Source organism: Ciconia boyciana, chromosome 1 (genome assembly GCF_034638445.1).
Source record: "Ciconia boyciana chromosome 1, ASM3463844v1, whole genome shotgun sequence".
NCBI lineage: Eukaryota > Metazoa > Chordata > Aves > Ciconiiformes > Ciconiidae > Ciconia > Ciconia boyciana.
In genome coordinates, this window is record NC_132934.1 from 119,487,956 (window position 1) to 119,506,138 (window position 18,183).

The 18,183-nt window shown below is 35.9% G+C and overlaps 1 protein-coding gene across 1 annotated transcript in view; it reads left to right on the plus strand.

Annotated features, from left to right (window-relative positions):
• The window catches only part of DYRK1A (dual specificity tyrosine phosphorylation regulated kinase 1A), an 85,810-nt gene extending 74,256 nt beyond the window's left edge, over positions 1-11,554 (plus strand). The window contains exons 6-12 of the mRNA XM_072846629.1: positions 65-212; positions 3,588-3,874; positions 6,330-6,476; positions 6,856-6,996; positions 7,281-7,587; positions 7,907-8,031; positions 9,321-11,554. Of these exons, the coding sequence (XP_072702730.1) occupies positions 65-212; positions 3,588-3,874; positions 6,330-6,476; positions 6,856-6,996; positions 7,281-7,587; positions 7,907-8,031; positions 9,321-9,944 (1,779 nt within the window). The 3' untranslated portion in view covers positions 9,945-11,554. The remainder of the gene's footprint in view (positions 1-64; positions 213-3,587; positions 3,875-6,329; positions 6,477-6,855; positions 6,997-7,280; positions 7,588-7,906; positions 8,032-9,320) is intronic.
• Positions 11,555-18,183: the final 6,629 nt, after the last annotated feature.

The window sequence follows — 18,183 nt, forward strand, 5'->3', positions numbered from 1 at the left end:
GAGTTTTGCTGTATTTTGAAAACGCAAGAGATTTTTAGTGATGTATTTGACTTTTCTCTTTCAGGTTGTAAAGGCTTATGATCGAGTGGAACAGGAGTGGGTGGCCATCAAAATAATAAAAAACAAGAAGGCTTTCTTAAACCAAGCCCAGATTGAAGTGCGACTGCTTGAGCTTATGAACAAACATGACACTGAGATGAAGTACTATATAGGTATTTCAATAGTTATTCTTCATTTTTATTTAATCAAATTATGAACATGCTTCTGGTGCTAAAGAAATGAAAAGAATAATACAACATTTAAAATTATTAATATTATTTAGTGCAAATTTTACAGTTTGCTTTGCAACAGGACCAGATTCAGAAGAAGAATATATAAAATTATTTGGGATAACAGCCTTGTTACTTTGTAGCGTTGAGATCTTTTGTAGAATTTTCTTTTTCCAGTTAATGATATGGACACCTGAAGAAGTTGCCATGGACTGGGTTTTCCACAGAAGCTGTGATCTGTGGTAGTTTGCATCTCTTTCACTACTTTGGATGTATCTTAAATTATCTCAGAACTGTCATGGATAAGAGCATGCATATTTAATGTAAACCAGCATCATACAGTAGTTTTATGGCTAGCTTAATCATTATTTTTTGATCGTGCATGTTTAAAAAGCTCAAAATTTCATACAACAAAACTGAGATAAGACTTGTGTAAATATTAAGACTTGCCTGTTTATAGCTCAGAAAATATGTTAAAGCTTATAATTTTGATGGTTCCTGTAGATTTGAATGCTGTTCCCTTGACTTATTATAATAATGCTACTTGAACTTTATAATAATGATGAAATTAAGTCAGCTTGTGTAAAAAGTTTATTAAATCCTCTCTGTCCTCTGGAGTGGAGAATTGGGCAAAAATATGATGGAAGAAAAGCAACAGCATGTTATAAAGAGAGATGGAGAAGTATGAAAAACAGTGATTAAGGAAAATGAAAATGGTTTTATGCATCCTTTAGTTTTTCCAGAAGCTGAAATACTAACAGCTATGCTTTTCTGATTTGCATGTATATATTGGATTACTAATTTTTCTTTCTGTAGTTTAGAAAAAAAGCTTTGAAATGATGTTAATATACATTGGTATTAAATTATCTGATGAGTATTCAGTTACATTTTAACTTGTTTTATAGAATATTATCTTTAGAATACATTTTATGTATTTAGTGTAAAAGTTTTTAAGGTATTTTTAACTTAAATTTATTAATAACATGTTTACATAAAACAAAAACTAAACTTGACAGCATACTATGTCAAAAAGAAGTTTTAGGAACCTTAAAGACATGACCAGTTTGAGATTAATACACAGTAAATAAAGACACTATAGGCATCATCAAATAAGCTCTTGGAATTTTAAATTTTTAGAGAGTCTGTTTTGTAACGTCAGGTAAAATGAAATGGACCAAAACATCATATAATCTCCCTCTGTGAGTTAAGGCAGGATGGCTTTATATAGAGAGCAGTACTGAAACAAATTTTGAACAGTGGAGAAATAATAGGTACTGCCTTTTCTTAGGCAAGTGATTTTAGGCTTGTTTTAGGCTTGTTTCAAGCTGATTTCCAAATCTATTAGGGTATATTTGAATAGTTCCCCTTTTATTTAACACAGTATTTAATAAACATGACAGCATCAGTAAGGATCAAAAAACCCAAATAGATAATGTTTTGAATGAATACCTTGTATTGCATGCTGTGCAAAAACTGGCCATGGAAAATTGAGATCTCTAAGCACTTCACTGGACGATATTTATAAGTATAGGAACAGTTGCTTATGATCATTTGCAACAAGACTTAATTGAAGCATTCAGCATATTAATGTAAAAAATAAGTTGTCCATAGGACATGTGGACAATTCACCTTGTGTAGGCTTTCAGATACATGATGCTGAGAATAGCTGAATAAGGCTGAAAGCATTGCAAGTATTACAATATACTGTGTGATGTAAAACATAGACTTCAGGGAGAACATGGTTAAATACACTGTAGCTGGGTTTTTAAGGACATAAAGTTTAACTGCTTACACTTTTGTCAGATATCCTCTAGTACCTTCAAACCTTCTGACTGGTCTTCTGATCTAACACAAGTGTAAGAATGCATTAAGGTCTAAGTTTTGTGAAAATTGGTAGCAGGGTGGAGGAGCAATATTCAAATGTCATGTCTTCAGTGAAGGAAAGATGTGGCAAGTTCAGCTCTTACCCAAACTATTTGAGCTGTGTGGTGGTGGCAAGTGGTACTAGCTGGCCAGTAGCATGCTGGTAGTTACAAATCAGTTGGAGTAAGTGGTGTTTCTTGCCAAGTTGGCAGGTCCAGCAAGCTTAGGTGATGTGGGGAGGAATTTGAATCAAGTATTGGAAGAACACAAGGACATGAAAAGGTTCTGGTGCTTTCATGGTGGGAGGATAGTGGAAATATGGCAAAGATGAGAAAATATGAAAGGTCTAGACGAAGTATTGCAGGAACTGGCATCAGGGTGGAGGCAAATGGTATTGTTACGGGTAAGGTGTAAGGGACACGTGAAGTACTGGCTTATGATAATGGAGGGAAAAAAAAATAATCCATAGGACACCAAGTAATAGCCTTAACTGAAAGTCTGAATTTTCATTGTGCTAATATTGGTTCAAGATTTTATTATGACAAAAAGGCGAGTGTGTTGCTTTTTATCTATTTTTCCTATTTCAATATTATTTTACTTGTAGCAACCAACCTGAATTATTGACAGATTAGTAAACCTTACTTGCCTCTAAACAGATTAATGTGATGAATTTTTCACGTATTTAATGAAAAAAATTAATTGGATTTGGACTGGATTGGTTGCTTTCATAAACTGAGATTATGCCTGATTTCTGAAATGAATATAATGCCTTTGGGATATCAATCAGTTTTATTAATCGAAGTAATGAGTTGAAGTCACAGCTTATAAATTGCAGTAATGTCTTAGTATATTTTAAATGAATCCGATAGTCAAATATTTTCTCTGTAAATGTAAGGGAAATTCCTAATAGACAATTCAGTATAAAGTGCGATACCTGCTTTACTGTTGAGAATGCCACTGTATGCGCACTTTTTTCCAGTCTGCTTGGACATGAATACAATTTCAGCTTTAGGAACGTGGAGAAATGAACTCTCCCCTGAAAAAGATCAAAAGTGTTGTGACAAAGGTTGCGTTACACACAGTTTGCGCTTCTTGTCTTTTTGCTGATATTTTTATTTACCCACAAATGTGTTTGCCTTTGCTAATAGGGGAGTGGTAGCTTATTCTGAACAAATATCTCTTCTATCTTTTAAATAATTTTTTGATTAATACAGCTTTACTGAGGTATACCTGAGGACACTTCAGATGTGTAAAATGGCCCCCTGTACCCTAGGCATGGCAGCAATATTCTGTAAATAACCATAGATCCAGGAAAAAAGAAAGTAACACTGTATTATCTTACTCATGGGTCAGCTTCCTACATATTGATTAACATATTTAAGCATTGTGTTGTAATTAGTATTTAATACTTACCACACAGTATATGTGTTAATTATTTTCTTCCCCTTTTTAAAGTGCATTTGAAACGCCACTTCATGTTCCGAAACCATCTCTGCTTAGTCTTTGAAATGCTGTCCTACAATCTGTATGATCTGTTGCGGAACACCAACTTCAGAGGTGTCTCATTGAACCTGACACGAAAATTTGCACAGCAAATGTGCACTGCACTGCTTTTTCTGGCAACTCCTGAACTTAGTATCATTCACTGTGACCTAAAACCTGAGAATATCCTGCTCTGTAACCCCAAACGAAGTGCTATCAAGATTGTTGATTTTGGCAGTTCGTGTCAACTTGGACAGAGGGTGAGTATTAGTAAAAATTCTAATTATGCTACTGTTGGATGCATATGAAAAATTTAATATTTTTAAGTCATAATACCTAGATAGCTAATTTAAACTTTATTAATGATTACTTAAATGAAATAGTAACTAATTTTTACATAGGGTGTTAGAGATCAACAGTCTGTAGGAGCTTTAAATAGGAATTTTAGTGCCACAGTAGATAAACTTTCACCATAGTGATAAACTTTCCATCTTTCTTTTCTCCTTGGTTATGTTTTTATGCTGTGTTAACGCAGAACGCATCAGCACTTGATTGTAGAAGTCTGCAGTGCTATTAAAATACTCTTTTATTATTTTCTTACTCCATATGTATTACTCCTTCCACTTTAGCATGTCCTCTATTTAGTGTGCCTCAGAGATAAGAAGGTATTTGAGGGTCGAGACAGTGCAGTAGCTGGCTCTTAAAGATACTGGTTATAACTAACCCATTTTTAGAAACACTTTAGCAACTGTGGAAAGACTGAATTGAGTTTAGTGGTGGTATTACTATAAGTAAAGATGCATATGTGCAAAGCATTTCCAGGACAGAGGGCCAGATTGCTTTCCATCGACAGTTCTTTGGATTAGGATAGATCTGTACTATTAAGTCGTTGTCCAAAAATTTGTAATTGTGTCCTGTTGTCTGTGTACTTTGAAGATGAGTGCATTTTTTATTTGAGCTGTTAGAATCTGTTTAGCATAGTCTATCCAGCATAGCCAATTAGCTCTATATTTGCTTTAGGAAATGTTAAAATATATACAATAACTATTAATATATTAAGATCATAAACAATTCTGCTTGGATGCCAAAGCCTGTTTTCTTTAGGAAGAGCTTTGAATCATATTCTCAAATGTTTGTTTTGTACTGACCATTTGCTCACCGAAAAGTTTATCAGGATGTACTGTTCAGCTTGCACCTTATAGTCTAGTACAAGTAGACTCTTTCCTGGTTGAAAGAATTCTATTTGGCTGAGCAAGTGACCACTTCCATTCAGGGTTTGGTCACCTAAAGCAAACACCACCTTTGCTTTAGTTGTTTGCACTGAAAAAAATTGTCAGCTACAGAGGTAAGGAAGACTTCTATAGATAGAAGTTGGACTTTAGTTTCTTTAAAAAAAAGGATTTTGAGCCTTCCTAGGTCAGTTGTGTACCTTTTGGCAGTTTTATCTATAAATTTGTAAGTGATACCTTTTTTGCTTTGAGAAAGCTGGGTGTTGAAAAACCTAAACAAACCAACCAAAAAACAAACCAACCAAAAAATGTGCAACATTTACAAAAGAGATGAGGTTTCAGAAGTATGACTAGTAATACTGCAGATGGGATCATTATATGAGAAGACTTAAGAAACTTCATGGACTAACTATAACGAAGTCCCTCAATTCTCTTTTGAGGAGTTGGGGCTCGTCAGTAGCACCCTGTTGCTTTTTCCCATAATAAGTTTGGGAAGAGCAGGTCAGAATATTGAATATTGTATTGAAAGCAGTGGTGAGACATATATTTAGATTAATAAAAGAACTTTTTGCTATAAACTAGAAACTTTTCAGCACAGGTTGAAGGAAGACACCAGGAGGTGAAACGAGATCTCGATTGTTTAGGTCAATAATAAGATAATTTTGACATGTTAAGAAGCACAAATACAAATACATAGTGTAATTCCTCATTAAAATTAACTTTAAATAGGTGTAAGGAAATACCAGGACCTTTGTGGAAAGTGCTGGATAAAATTACTTAGAATATAAAGTACGGTTCTGTTTTGGGTATTTTTTTATTTGGTTGGTTTTTGTGAAGGGTTTTGGAGGGTTTTGGGTTTTGTTGTTGTTAAGGTTTTTTGTTTGTTTGTTTCTTTTTTTTAATGGGCCTATGATTAAGCCAGTCTCCAGGTTTAGAGTCAAGATAGAATTATCTGTCTTGTGAAATAAGCAGGATAGTTGGAGGTGGAAGAAGGTTGCTTTTTCCATGTGTTGTTTTCTAGTTCCTGGAATGACCTGATAATTTAATCTTATTTCATCACATCATAATTGTGGCTTTTGGTCTTTTACAATAGATTTTTGTCTTAAGTTATGTAACTCTGATGTGGCTTGTGAAACAGTTTTTCTTTGGGTGATACCAGACTAAAATTTTGTTGTATGATTACCTGTAATTGCATGAGATTACACTCATCAACCCTAAAGTGTAAAATACTGTCATCACGAGCTAATGCACTTTACTTTCTTTTTTCTTTTCTTTTCTTTTTTTTTGAGTGTGAATGCTAGTATTTTCTTAAGAATTAACATTTACATGTTTTTATAAATGTAATGTATAGATACTTTTTAGTATCACTGATACCTTGGCTTTCTCTACACTAAAAATGTATTTCATGGTAGTTCTGTTCTGTAATACAGAATCATAATAGTGCTCTTTGGATGCTGTGTATTACCTTTAGATGCTTTTATTTCAGATATACCAATATATCCAGAGTCGTTTTTATCGATCACCAGAGGTGCTACTGGGAATGCCTTATGATCTTGCAATTGATATGTGGTCCCTTGGGTGTATTTTAGTTGAGATGCACACTGGAGAGCCTCTTTTTAGTGGGGCAAATGAGGTATGCAGCTATATTGCAGTACAAGTAATTTGACTTTTTGTTGTTGTTGTTGTTCATTCTCATCATAACTTTCATCTGTTTAATTGTAATACATAAATTAGGGAAATCTAGTAATTCTAAAATGAATAAACATCAATGACAGCAATGTCTTTTGTCAGAACTCTAAATTGCTTGTTAATAATTGTCTGTTTCTGGCTCCCCCCTTACTCCTTATTCAATAATTTGTTTTGTACGTATTGGATTTTTCTTAAGCTCACAATTAATTTAGAACTTGTCTGGGTAGTTAACATTTGTTTACCATGTGACTATAGAATATCACTCTGTCACACTGCTCAGCTGTCTGTCATATGTTGTCACAAATATTCTTTGTTTGGAACAGGTGGATCAAATGAATAAAATAGTGGAAGTTTTGGGGATACCACCTACCCACATCCTTGACCAAGCACCAAAAGCAAGAAAGTTCTTTGAGAAGTTGCCAGATGGCATTTGGAACTTGAAGAAGACCAAAGATGGAAAAAGGGTAGGTTACATAACTAGGATGAGAATATGGACTGTCTCTTTTAAAAAAAATACATTAAAAATGGTGAGATGTTACTTTGCTTTACATCTTGGCTTACCGAAAATGTAGCTTTACTGTTGTTTGTTATTGTTCCACATTGTAAGACAGGTTAAGTAACGCTTCCGGTAGTGTTGAATAGTTTCTTACTTTTATTTGCCTTACTTCCTTTTATGGCATGTTTAAACTATGCACATCCAAGGCTTAATATATAACTTGATTTCAAGTAATTTCTAACTTCCCAACAGGAATACAAACCACCCGGAACTCGTAAACTTCACAATATACTAGGAGTTGAAACAGGAGGACCAGGTGGACGTCGTGCTGGGGAATCGGGTCATACTGTAGCTGACTACTTGAAGTTCAAAGACCTCATCTTAAGGATGCTTGATTATGACCCTAAGACACGAATTCAACCTTATTATGCCCTACAGCATAGTTTCTTTAAGAAAACAGCGGACGAAGGTACAAACACAAGTAACAGTGTGTCTACGAGTCCTGCCATGGAGCAGTCTCAGTCTTCAGGAACCACCTCTAGTACATCTTCAAGCTCAGGTAAGTTTTTCTCATTAACAGATAACAAAATCATATTTCCTAATCACATCAAAGGAATCTTTCCCAGGTAAATGTCATCTTATTTTTTCTGTTAAAAACCAAATATGTCAGTCATACTCATCAAAACAATTATTTTAATCAGCTGAAACAGGTAACTGCTCCAACAAAAAATTAAAAGTAGATGAGCAAAAATGTGCGTGATTATCATAGGTCTTGTATTTTTACCTTGAAGCAGTTTAAATATGTTCATGCTGTCATTGTTTTACAGTTTACTGTAAATTGTGTGTCTCTAGTTATTGTGCATGTTATGATTTTATAGGTGGATCTTCTGGAACAAGCAACAGTGGAAGGGCACGCTCAGACCCCACACACCAGCATCGACATAGTGGTGGACACTTCACTGCTGCTGTTCAAGCTATGGACTGTGAAACACACAGCCCACAGGTATGCTTAAGTAGAGCTTTGGTCTGTTTTGATTTATACAAATTTTCTGAGAATATTAAATGCCTAAAACTAATTAACACTTTCATTTCAGGAGTGAAGTCATTTAGACATAGAACTAGCCATCACATTTGGTTTATTTTTTACCCCCAGCTCTTGTATAGTCCTGTGTATCTTAGGTCACTCACTTAGGCAAAAGTACTGCAGGTAGCTGTAAAAATTTCCAGATTCTGCAGAGGTAAAGGTTTTGAACTGGTAGCAGTAAGTCAGGTGGAGCTGTCAGTGTTTCATCTTACACAGGGCCAAAGGGCACACAGAACTATGCATCTTCCAACCCAGTGAAGAACTAGCTTGTACTTCAGTGGACTCCTGCTGGAGTTCTTAATTCTATTTTATGGTGTTCAGGTACTTGACCAACATTATCATTGGCTGAATTAGGGTTTATTCAGTACTTCTTCTTGGAAAGAAGCAACAACTTATTTATTAACTACAAATAATTCAGTAATACTTTTATTTTAGTACAGAACAGATAAAAATATAAATTAGTGTATGTTAGCTTGTTTTATTCCTGGAAGAATAAAACTGAAATGTGATAGTGATTTATCGTTTCTGTTCATCACTTTTATAGATGTAGAATCACTTCTACAGGTGTAAAAGCAATAGTCTCCAAGCATTACACTCACAAGAAAAGAAAAGATCATACGTGCTTCTTTGCAGCTGACAGAAAACAAACTTTTTCTCCCAAGCAGACAATTTAGTTTATGCAACAAATCAGTGTTTAGTTAGATCTTGCTATTTTAATAATCTTTAATCAGCTGTGTTCTTCCAGAGGAGTGGGTAGCACTCCTCTAATGCTCTTGATGCTGTTCAAGATATGAACTACAACATATTAATTTAGCTTAGTGTGCTAATTGTATCCAGAGGTCTGAGTCAGAGATCAGGGCCTTATTGTTCTAGGTGTTGTACAAATATTAATGTTGTTTATTACTGCTATTATGTAAAGCTGCTTCTATAATTTTGTGACCCAAGCAGGGTCACATATTGGACTTATTTAAACTGTTTGAAAAAAGCATCCAGAATGTGAACTCATTTTTCTTAAGGTATGTTTAGAAAAGTGTATTAGAAATGCTTCTTAACTACATGCTTACATTTCTAGAATAATTTTGCAACTGCAAGGTTTGGTTAACTTTTAAAAAAGTTAGCATAGACCTTAATAACTTATTCTCTCTCTTATATTGCAAATGGACAGATTTGATTAAGCATTTTAATTTTTATTTTGCTTATTAACATAGGTTCGACAACAGTTTCCTCCTCCAATTGGTTGGACAGCCACTGAAGCTCCTACACAGGTCACTGTTGAAAACCATCCAGTTCAAGAAACCACCTTCCATGTAACCCCTCAACAACAGAATGCATTACATCATCATCACGGAAATAGCTCTCACCACCACCACCATCACCACCACCACCACCACCATCATGGACAGCAAGCCTTGGGTAGCCGGACCAGGCCAAGGGTCTACAATTCTCCAACAAACAGCTCCTCCACCCAGGATTCTATGGAGGTGGGCCACAGTCACCACTCCATGACATCCCTGTCTTCCTCAACTACTTCTTCCTCTACATCTTCCTCCTCTACTGGTAACCAAGGCAATCAGGCCTATCAGAACCGCCCGGTGGCTGCTAATACCTTGGACTTTGGACAAAATGGAGCTATGGACATGAATTTAACAGTCTACTCTAATCCGCGCCAAGAAACTGGCATAGCTGGACATCCAACATACCAGTTTTCTGCTAATACTGGTCCTGCTCATTACATGACTGAAGGACACCTTGCAATGAGGCAAGGGATTGATAGAGAAGAGTCTCCCATGACAGGAGTTTGTGTTCAGCAAAGTTCTGTGGCTAGCTCGTGACTAAACTGAAACTAAGTTTGTTTCTTGTGTGTTTTTATAGAAGTGGTGTTTTTCCAAAAACAAAGTGCAAAGCTGCTTGAATCAGAAGGAGATAAACTCACTGAACCGCTACAGGAGGGCAAAGCTGACTATTTTTTTAAACTTGAAAAGATTGCAAAGGGACAATGAAGTTTTTTTTGTTGTTTTTTTGGGGGGTTTTTTTTTTGGTTGGTTTGTGGTTTTTTTTTTTTTTTTCTTTTTAAGAGCCATGTCCGGACCCACCTTAACGGATAGCTTAGTGGTGTTCACCTTTTGCTTCCCCCATTTTAACTTGCCACAACCTAGTCATAGTTTGGTTTTTTGGGGGAGGGTTTTTTTTTGGTCTCATTCAACAGGGATTATTGTTCAAATGTTAGTTGTAGTTGCAAACTAGTTTCTTTTTAAAGGCATTGCACATGATTTATAAAAAGGCCCTTTGAAGTTTTTGGGTGGGAGGGGAGTGAGTAATATATATATATATTTTTTTTTTTAGTTCCCCAAACAAACATGGGCACAGAAATGCAGTACTGTAAGAAAGAGGGACCTTCAGATTACACAAATATATATTCTTCAGCTGTAAAAAGGGACGGTTGTAATGGAGTTTGTAAGGCACATTAAGCATGCTAAGTGGCGGTGATCAGAACTCTCCTTTTCTGAATCTACTGAGGATCAAAGCAGCAATTGTAATGGGATTCTGTGGGTCTCATATTTTGGAGACCGCAGTCAGTTAGTATTGAAATATGACTGGTTTCATAACTGAGGTGCACTGAGAAGCAATCAACGGGTCGGTCCTGGCCAGTCCTGGGGAGGTCTAAGTGGTGGTCTTTGGGATAACCTTTGGCCTTATGGATTTGGACTCTTAAGTTAGAAGAGCCTACCATTTCAGATGCAATCACTTTTGGACATGCTTTTGCAGACAGTCCTTAATGCTGAAAACATAGAGAATGGGTAATTCAAGAGGCCTTTCTTTTAAAATAGACTTTTGTGACCCACTTATTGTAAGGTATTGCAAGGTCACTTTGCGTGTGTCATAAAGTTGACTTTCTTATTGGTTGAAGGTCACAGGAGTAGTGGTTTGCGTTTGATGGAAATAGCTACAACTGTGTCCCTTCCTGCTTTTTACTTTTTTCTTTTGCTTTTTCTCGGCACGTGGTTTCTCCACCATTACTTCTGCACAAAGACGTCTTCTGTTCATCCTGAACATTTTTAAAAATGCAGAATTTTATGTGACTGCTTTTTTGCCTCACAATTATGCTGTGAATTTTACAAAAATTTATTTTCTTTTTTTGATAATTTATTGTACCAAAGCTGTTTTTATAGCACATAGATGTCTGTAACCAATAATGTAGCAGTTCTGCACTTTGACACAAGGTGTAACTAGACCATTTTTAAATGTCAGTTCAAAATTATGGCTGTACTATTGCTTAAACAAAACTGGAACTGTTGTTGAATTCATAGCCAATACATTTACAGCAATCTGTGTACTGAACATAATAGATTGACATCTACTTCGAGACTATAACATCTGTTACATTATAAATGTGTTCAGGCTTCTGAAGGTAAAAGGGACACGATATCCAGAAGCTATGAAACCAGCAGTTGATTCTTGTATTCCTTATTAACATAATTGTAAACTTGAAGGCAAGACCTTGATTGCATGAACAGATCCAAAATAATAGTCTGAGTAAAGCAAAACACTCACATGAGACCTGAGGTTAGCAGGCTGTATTTAACAGGTGCCTAATTTTTGGGTAATGCTGCCTTAATATAACACAGTCAGCTTGGCAGTTGCAAAATTTACAGGCCCATTCAGAGATTTATTTATATGAAAAGTAAAAGCTTCATGAAAAACATTTGAAAGAATAAGGGTAATTCATTGATTGCCCATCCCAGATTAACATTGTTTGCCCATTATATATTACAGAAGCAGTGATCTACCTCTGCCAGTAAGCCCTTTTAAAAGTTAATTTAGCAGAAAATTCAGAGTTCATACTGGTCAATTCCATGCGGCTAAGTCATTTTTTCAGACTAAAAGGTGGAATTTTTTATACTTACAGTGGCAATGCAGCAGCTGACTACCATGTGAACGGGAATGAATACTTGGGATTACCATTTTTTTTGTAAATCATGATATATTTTTTTTTTTTTAAATCAAGCGATCCATATTTCTTTTGTATTGACACGTCAACCCTGTGGATGAAAGTGGTTTTGGTGGTTTCTCTTTTGTTGTTGTTGGTGGGTTTTTTTAACTCAGTAATTCAGAGAAGTTTACAGGATTTGGAAGGCTGTCACCTTAGAAACAGGATGCTGAGTCTAGCAATATAAAAAGGAATCCAGTACTTACTGCTGTCTAGGAATATAAGGGTAATATGAAATCTGGGTAATTTTTGTGTGCGCGGGTTGCCACACCTTAGCAAGCACCAAAAAATAAAGGAGTTAAAAATATCTACATAAAGAAGAAATCATAAAATCCAGTGCTTCTGCATACTGTGTTATGTTACAGTCCAGTTTTGTGTGCTTTACTACACAGTTTGGTTACAGGACTTCTGTGCATTGTAAACATAAACAGCATGGAAAAGGTGAAATACCTGTGTTCAGATTGTAAGATCTAGTCCGGACTTGCTGTGTATATTGTAACGTTAAATGAAAAGACAAGCCCTTTGTATTATAGTCATGCAGTCTTATGTATGATAAACAGTTGAATAATTTGTCCTCAGACTCTTTACTGTGCTTTTTAAAAAAAGAGTAATTTAAGAAAAAATGTAAACATAGTAAATCTTCCTATGCAATTAACCTACTCCAAGCCATGGTATGGTAGGTATAATTATACTATAATATGTAAATATCAGATACATTGAAACAGACTTAAAAATATGAAAGTAAAAGTTGGAGGCATAACAGATAATTTTGAGTTTTTAATTGAAACAGCAAGGTATACAAATCGTTGATGTATGAACACAGCTCTGCTTGATTCTGATGGACTGTACTTGTAGTTTGAGTTCTTTATATTATCATCTGTTAGTTTGAAATGTTCTTATATGCACTGCAGCTTTCTACCTATTACAGACTAGCTGATTTTAAGGCCAGAGGTGACCATGGTAATGAAATAATCTGACTGGCATGCCATTATCCCTAGAATTCAATCTAGTTATTTCTGCATCATGAAGTCTGTATCTTTTGAGTGCAGTAGAACATATGTTTGAAAAAGATAGCTGATTTTCATATAGATTATTCAAGTGTGAGGATTTTTCCGTGTCTCTTGAGTGATTCAGCTAGTTTATTTTCCATACTCTTAGTCCTCCTTCAGTTTTAGGACTGTTTAGTTACAGCTGCTGGCCATCAGATAGCTAGCTGCCTATTAGAATAACAAATAACTACTCTAGTTTTAAACTATTTCACTTTATTCACATAAAAATATGTTAGCTTTAATAACCTATATAGACGGAGTTCCTTAAATCTCTAACTGTAAAGCTTTTATGGCTCTTCTGAAACTTCAGATGTTTTAAAATCCATTCTAAAGCGTGGACGTAAGAACTGCATACAGCATCTGGTAGTAATTTCAATATTGCTGTGTGCGTCTAGTATGTGCAGGTACATTCTTGAACCTTTCGCTTGTTTGTTTATACCTCCAAGGATTGCATTTTTAAATCTTTCAGTCTCAGTTATTTGCATTAAAAGATTGTAAATTTAGATGATTATCCATCATGATTCCTAAGTCCTTTTCAGAACTGCTGCTCTTCCAGGATGTAGTCTTCCATCCTGTAAGTATAATGATGACTGAATGGGACTGGTTTACAGAAGGGTTGGATTCACCTATAGATGTGACTTGTCTTCATTGTTTATCACTCTACCATCATTATTTTCATTAAACCATCCATGTGCTTATATTTTATTCTTGATCACTGAAAAATCTTAAATACCTTTGAAGATAATTCCTGTTGAAACCCATCAGAAACATTCTTTTTTAATGAGGAAGTGATCTAAAACTCTAACCTGACACAGAGTGGTGAATATGTTGTGTTGATTTATAGAACAAATATATTTCAATAAGATCATTTTGTGGAACTTCTGAATAGTATGGAAGTATCTTTCTAGTCAAAATTACACAAGTAACTGACTACAAAGTAGAATTATTACTGAGTGTTGATCTCATGAGGATAGTTTGTATGTGATCCAGCATGACTTTGGCAAGTGATGTATTTTACTTAGATGGATGGATATTAGAACTGCACAATATCTTACATCTGTCAAGCAAAGAAAGTCACCTTGCCAAATTGTAGTTTTCTGTTATATATCCCTGGTTTTGTGGGGTTCTACAGAAGCAACCCTATGTTGAAAAGTTTGCAATTGGTATTTATTTCTCCACCTCATAATGATAGTTGAACTATTTTTTCCTTATTGATTAAGATGCCTTGTTTTTATTTCAAGTTATCCATACTAGCCCTATCAAATATATATGATCTGCCTAGACCTGACAGGATTTGCAGTTTCTGTTGTTTATTATGGTTTTTGCTAGATGTTACAGAGCATCACAGAGTTCGGTCACAAGACAGACACTGTGGCTATCCTTGAGGACCTGAATGATATGAGAATGTGATACACTTCATAAGCCAAAGGTGGTAGTTAAAATTTTAAACTTCAGGCTTCTCTGCTGAATGGCAGAGGGAAAATTTAATTCACTTTAAGCAACGTTCATAGATTCTAGAGGGAAAACGAGGATAGAAGATTTAGAAGAGGATAAAGGTTGGAATTGAAAGGATGTTCTGTGTGGGAGGGAGTCTAACCAATGTGAATAATAGCATAGAGAGGGGAGAGAAATACCCTTAGCTGGAGTGGAATTGTGCAGACATTAACTGAAAGTGAGACTGAGAAATTTTTTTATGTGGTTTTGGTCCTAGGAAAGCATGTGAGGGAAGCTAAATGAAGAACTTCATGGCCATGTTGAATGAGGCTTAACAGCTCTATTTTGAGTGGAAAATACACTTTTCACAGAAGATTGGATTCCAGTAATTAACATGAGAGATGTCTAGAATGTAGCTGTGTGTTTTGTTTCAAGGTGGATTTGAATCCAGACTGTTTATCAAGTGGCAGGACTTGGGTCAAATTTGGAAGTTTGCAAGAGAGCAGAAATGAAAGTTGGGATGATTTTATTGCAATTTAGAAAAGCTAAATTGAAGAAAGAGGATTTGATTTCTGACAGCAGACCAAACAAGGATATGCTGGAGAGATCAGATTGGCAGAAGCAGCAGTAATGGATATAGAGTGGACTGTCAGCATGTAGGCAACTGAAGGGATTTTTATTTATTTACTAACTAGGGCTGAGATGTATAGGTTAAAATGGGCTGAAAGCAGAGCCTAGTGAGACCTTAGAAGAGGCAAACCACAGCAGATGTTATAAATGGAGTTTTAGAACTGTAGGAATAGAAAAACCAAAACCCCAAGTACTGTATGTTTCTGAGTGAGTGGTTATCTATTAAAACTTGTACATGTGTTTAGTAGGATGAGAATGGAAGTGAGATTTATCAAAGACATCCTTAAAAAAAGTTGTTGCCATGGAGTATAAAGGGCACAGGATCTATATAGCCTAAAAGATGTTTTATTGTGCATCCACCTTGGGTCCTCATTCCTAAGGCAGGACCTCCTCTGTTGCACAACAAGCAATTTTTCCTCAGTGAGCAACAGAGCAAAGTATCCCAGCTAAATAACAATAAACAGTGTCATAGTGAAAAGCTGCAAATCTCAAATAGAAAACTAGCACATAAGGAAAACAGGCCCAGTATTTTCAGTCTAAATAAGAAAAAGCATCAGCTACTTCTTGAAAACTAAGGCTCATAACATCCTTATTGGTAAGACAGAACTACCATTATTGTAAAAATGTCGTAAATCCTTTCAGGAGGAGTGTATGGACCAGATTTGGCTTTCTAAATCAAATTGTAATAATCCTAAAGAGCAGATGCATCCTGGGCTGGGGCAAGTTGGTCTGAATTTCAGTAGAGCCAGTACTGAGAAACCTGCACATAGATGATGCTTTTTGGACAACAGAATGTAATGTGGCTTTAGGTAAACAAGGCAATGCAATTAAACTTCTTGTGTAGTACACTGGAATTTTCTTCTATTTCTCTTTCCTGTACGTCTTTGCAAGAGGCATTTCTCATCTCTGGTAAGTCATGCAGTCCAGCTCTTAGTCTCCAAGTACTCCGTAGGAACAGCTTCAACAGGATTTTCTGCTTCCCACTGCTGCAAACTCCAGCGTCCTGGAATACAATTGTCATGATGTCTTGGCATATGTTTTGGTTATAAGGGCATTACATTTTCTAGAACTCCGCATCTTACATGTCAAATTTAGTTTAAAGCTGTTCAGTTAACAAAGAAAGTACAAAAATGTTTTGATGTTTTGCTTCCATCATTTTGCATGCAAACAGACGAATCTCATGGAATTGTTGTGTACTGTAAGGCAGTGTTGCAGTGTCTCCTAGAAACATGTTGGTCGCCAGTATGAATGCTTTTATAATATATGCAATGTTCTCTTGAATACATTAGCCATTTGGATTCTTCGTTGTTGCAGCCTCCTGGTAGAGTCTATCATGAAAACTTTCTGGGAAGACATTGTTTTGCCAGTAGAGCAATAGATGAGCAGTTTTATTCCTTCTAGAAAAAACAGTTTGAGTCTATCTATAGGATTGATTAATTTTTTTAATCATATATGCATTGCTGTTTACGATTTGTGCTGATACCAACATTTTAATTCAAAGCATTTATTTGTTAAAGGGTGTTGAAAGTTGGTACGGTTCCGCTGTAGGACACATTTGTTGTCTTAACATGTTTGCATTGTATTTTGCCATTTATTTTTTCTGCATAGTGTCAGTGAGTTCTCACTGCTTAAAGCAATGGTATAGCAGTAGCTTACAGTTTTGAAGGTCTGGCTTGGTAGCTTTCTTTTGGGTTTTTCAAAAAGAACTCTGGCTTTCCTACTGCTGCTGTGCTGACTTTCTGCAGTATATATATAAAGAAATTTGACTTAATTTTCAAGGCAATCCACAGATTGGTCCCTAAAAAAATAACTACAAGATGAGGAAAGGGTTAAAAGCATTGCTTCTCAAATCCAGTTTTGTGTGTTCGTCACAAAGATGAGTCCTGCTGACATTTTAAGAATTTCTTGAAACTTCAGATCTTATGGGTATTCCATATGGTTTTGAGTAATAAAAAGAACAGTAGCATGGATAAGCCAATAGAAATTAATAGCAAAATCCACCTCCTGTAGGTCTCCCCATGAGAAGTGGGAGGAAAGGAGATTAATGTGACAGATGTTGACTGTCAAAAGACAATTAGTTGGTTAGTGATGGGAAAATGATATATGAAAAAATAAAAGCTGAGCTTGTTTGTGTGCTGAAGAAACTAATTGGAGATGTCAAGCACAAAACCACTCCGCCCAGACTGCCTTCTTCAGGATCTCTCTTCCCCCTCGCCGGTAGAAGAGGTCTCTCACGTACCACTTGCTGCAGTGTTCCACGGCGCCTCTCTGCCTTCAGATTTTCCTGCCAACTTGAAGCTTGCTCAGGACTCCCTTCACAAGTCCTTCCCAGCATAAAATATCAACAGTTGGTAGATTGAGTTAGTTGTTTTGAGACTGCAAGGGTGATGATGAAGAGGAATTCTCTTTACCTAAAGCAGGCAGAAAAGCTAATCCTGAATGGAGCATGTTCTGAGCTATTCTGCATTTTCAGGGCAACAAACCGTTTCATAATTTGCACTCAAAGGAAACTCCATTCAGAGACCTTTGAGTCAAGAATTAAGCTGAGGGAATTTAGTTTTCAAAGCTTCAGTCTCACTTGTCTTCTTTCCCAACGCAGGGCTAGCGCAGTTTAGCACCAGTGGGATTCCTCCTCTTTGCTGCAATGTGCCAGAGCACTCGTGCATTTTTATTTTCATCTGAATTGGTCTCCTGCCCGTATAAAATGTTTGCCTTGTGTGTGAGGAAATTTTATCACTTTTTTGTACACTAGCTAAGTTAGCATTTCTTCCAAGAAAAATGCCGTACATAAGTTTATTCTATACTGGAATAACCCACTTTATTGTTGTACTCTTCTCTATGTATGCTATCTCACATCAGTCTGGTAACTTCGGTACACAGAGCTAATACTATTCTATGCGTTTGTGAAGGGGCAATTGCTCTGTAAACACAACATGCTACAAGTAGAAACATTACAGTGGTATTGCCTTG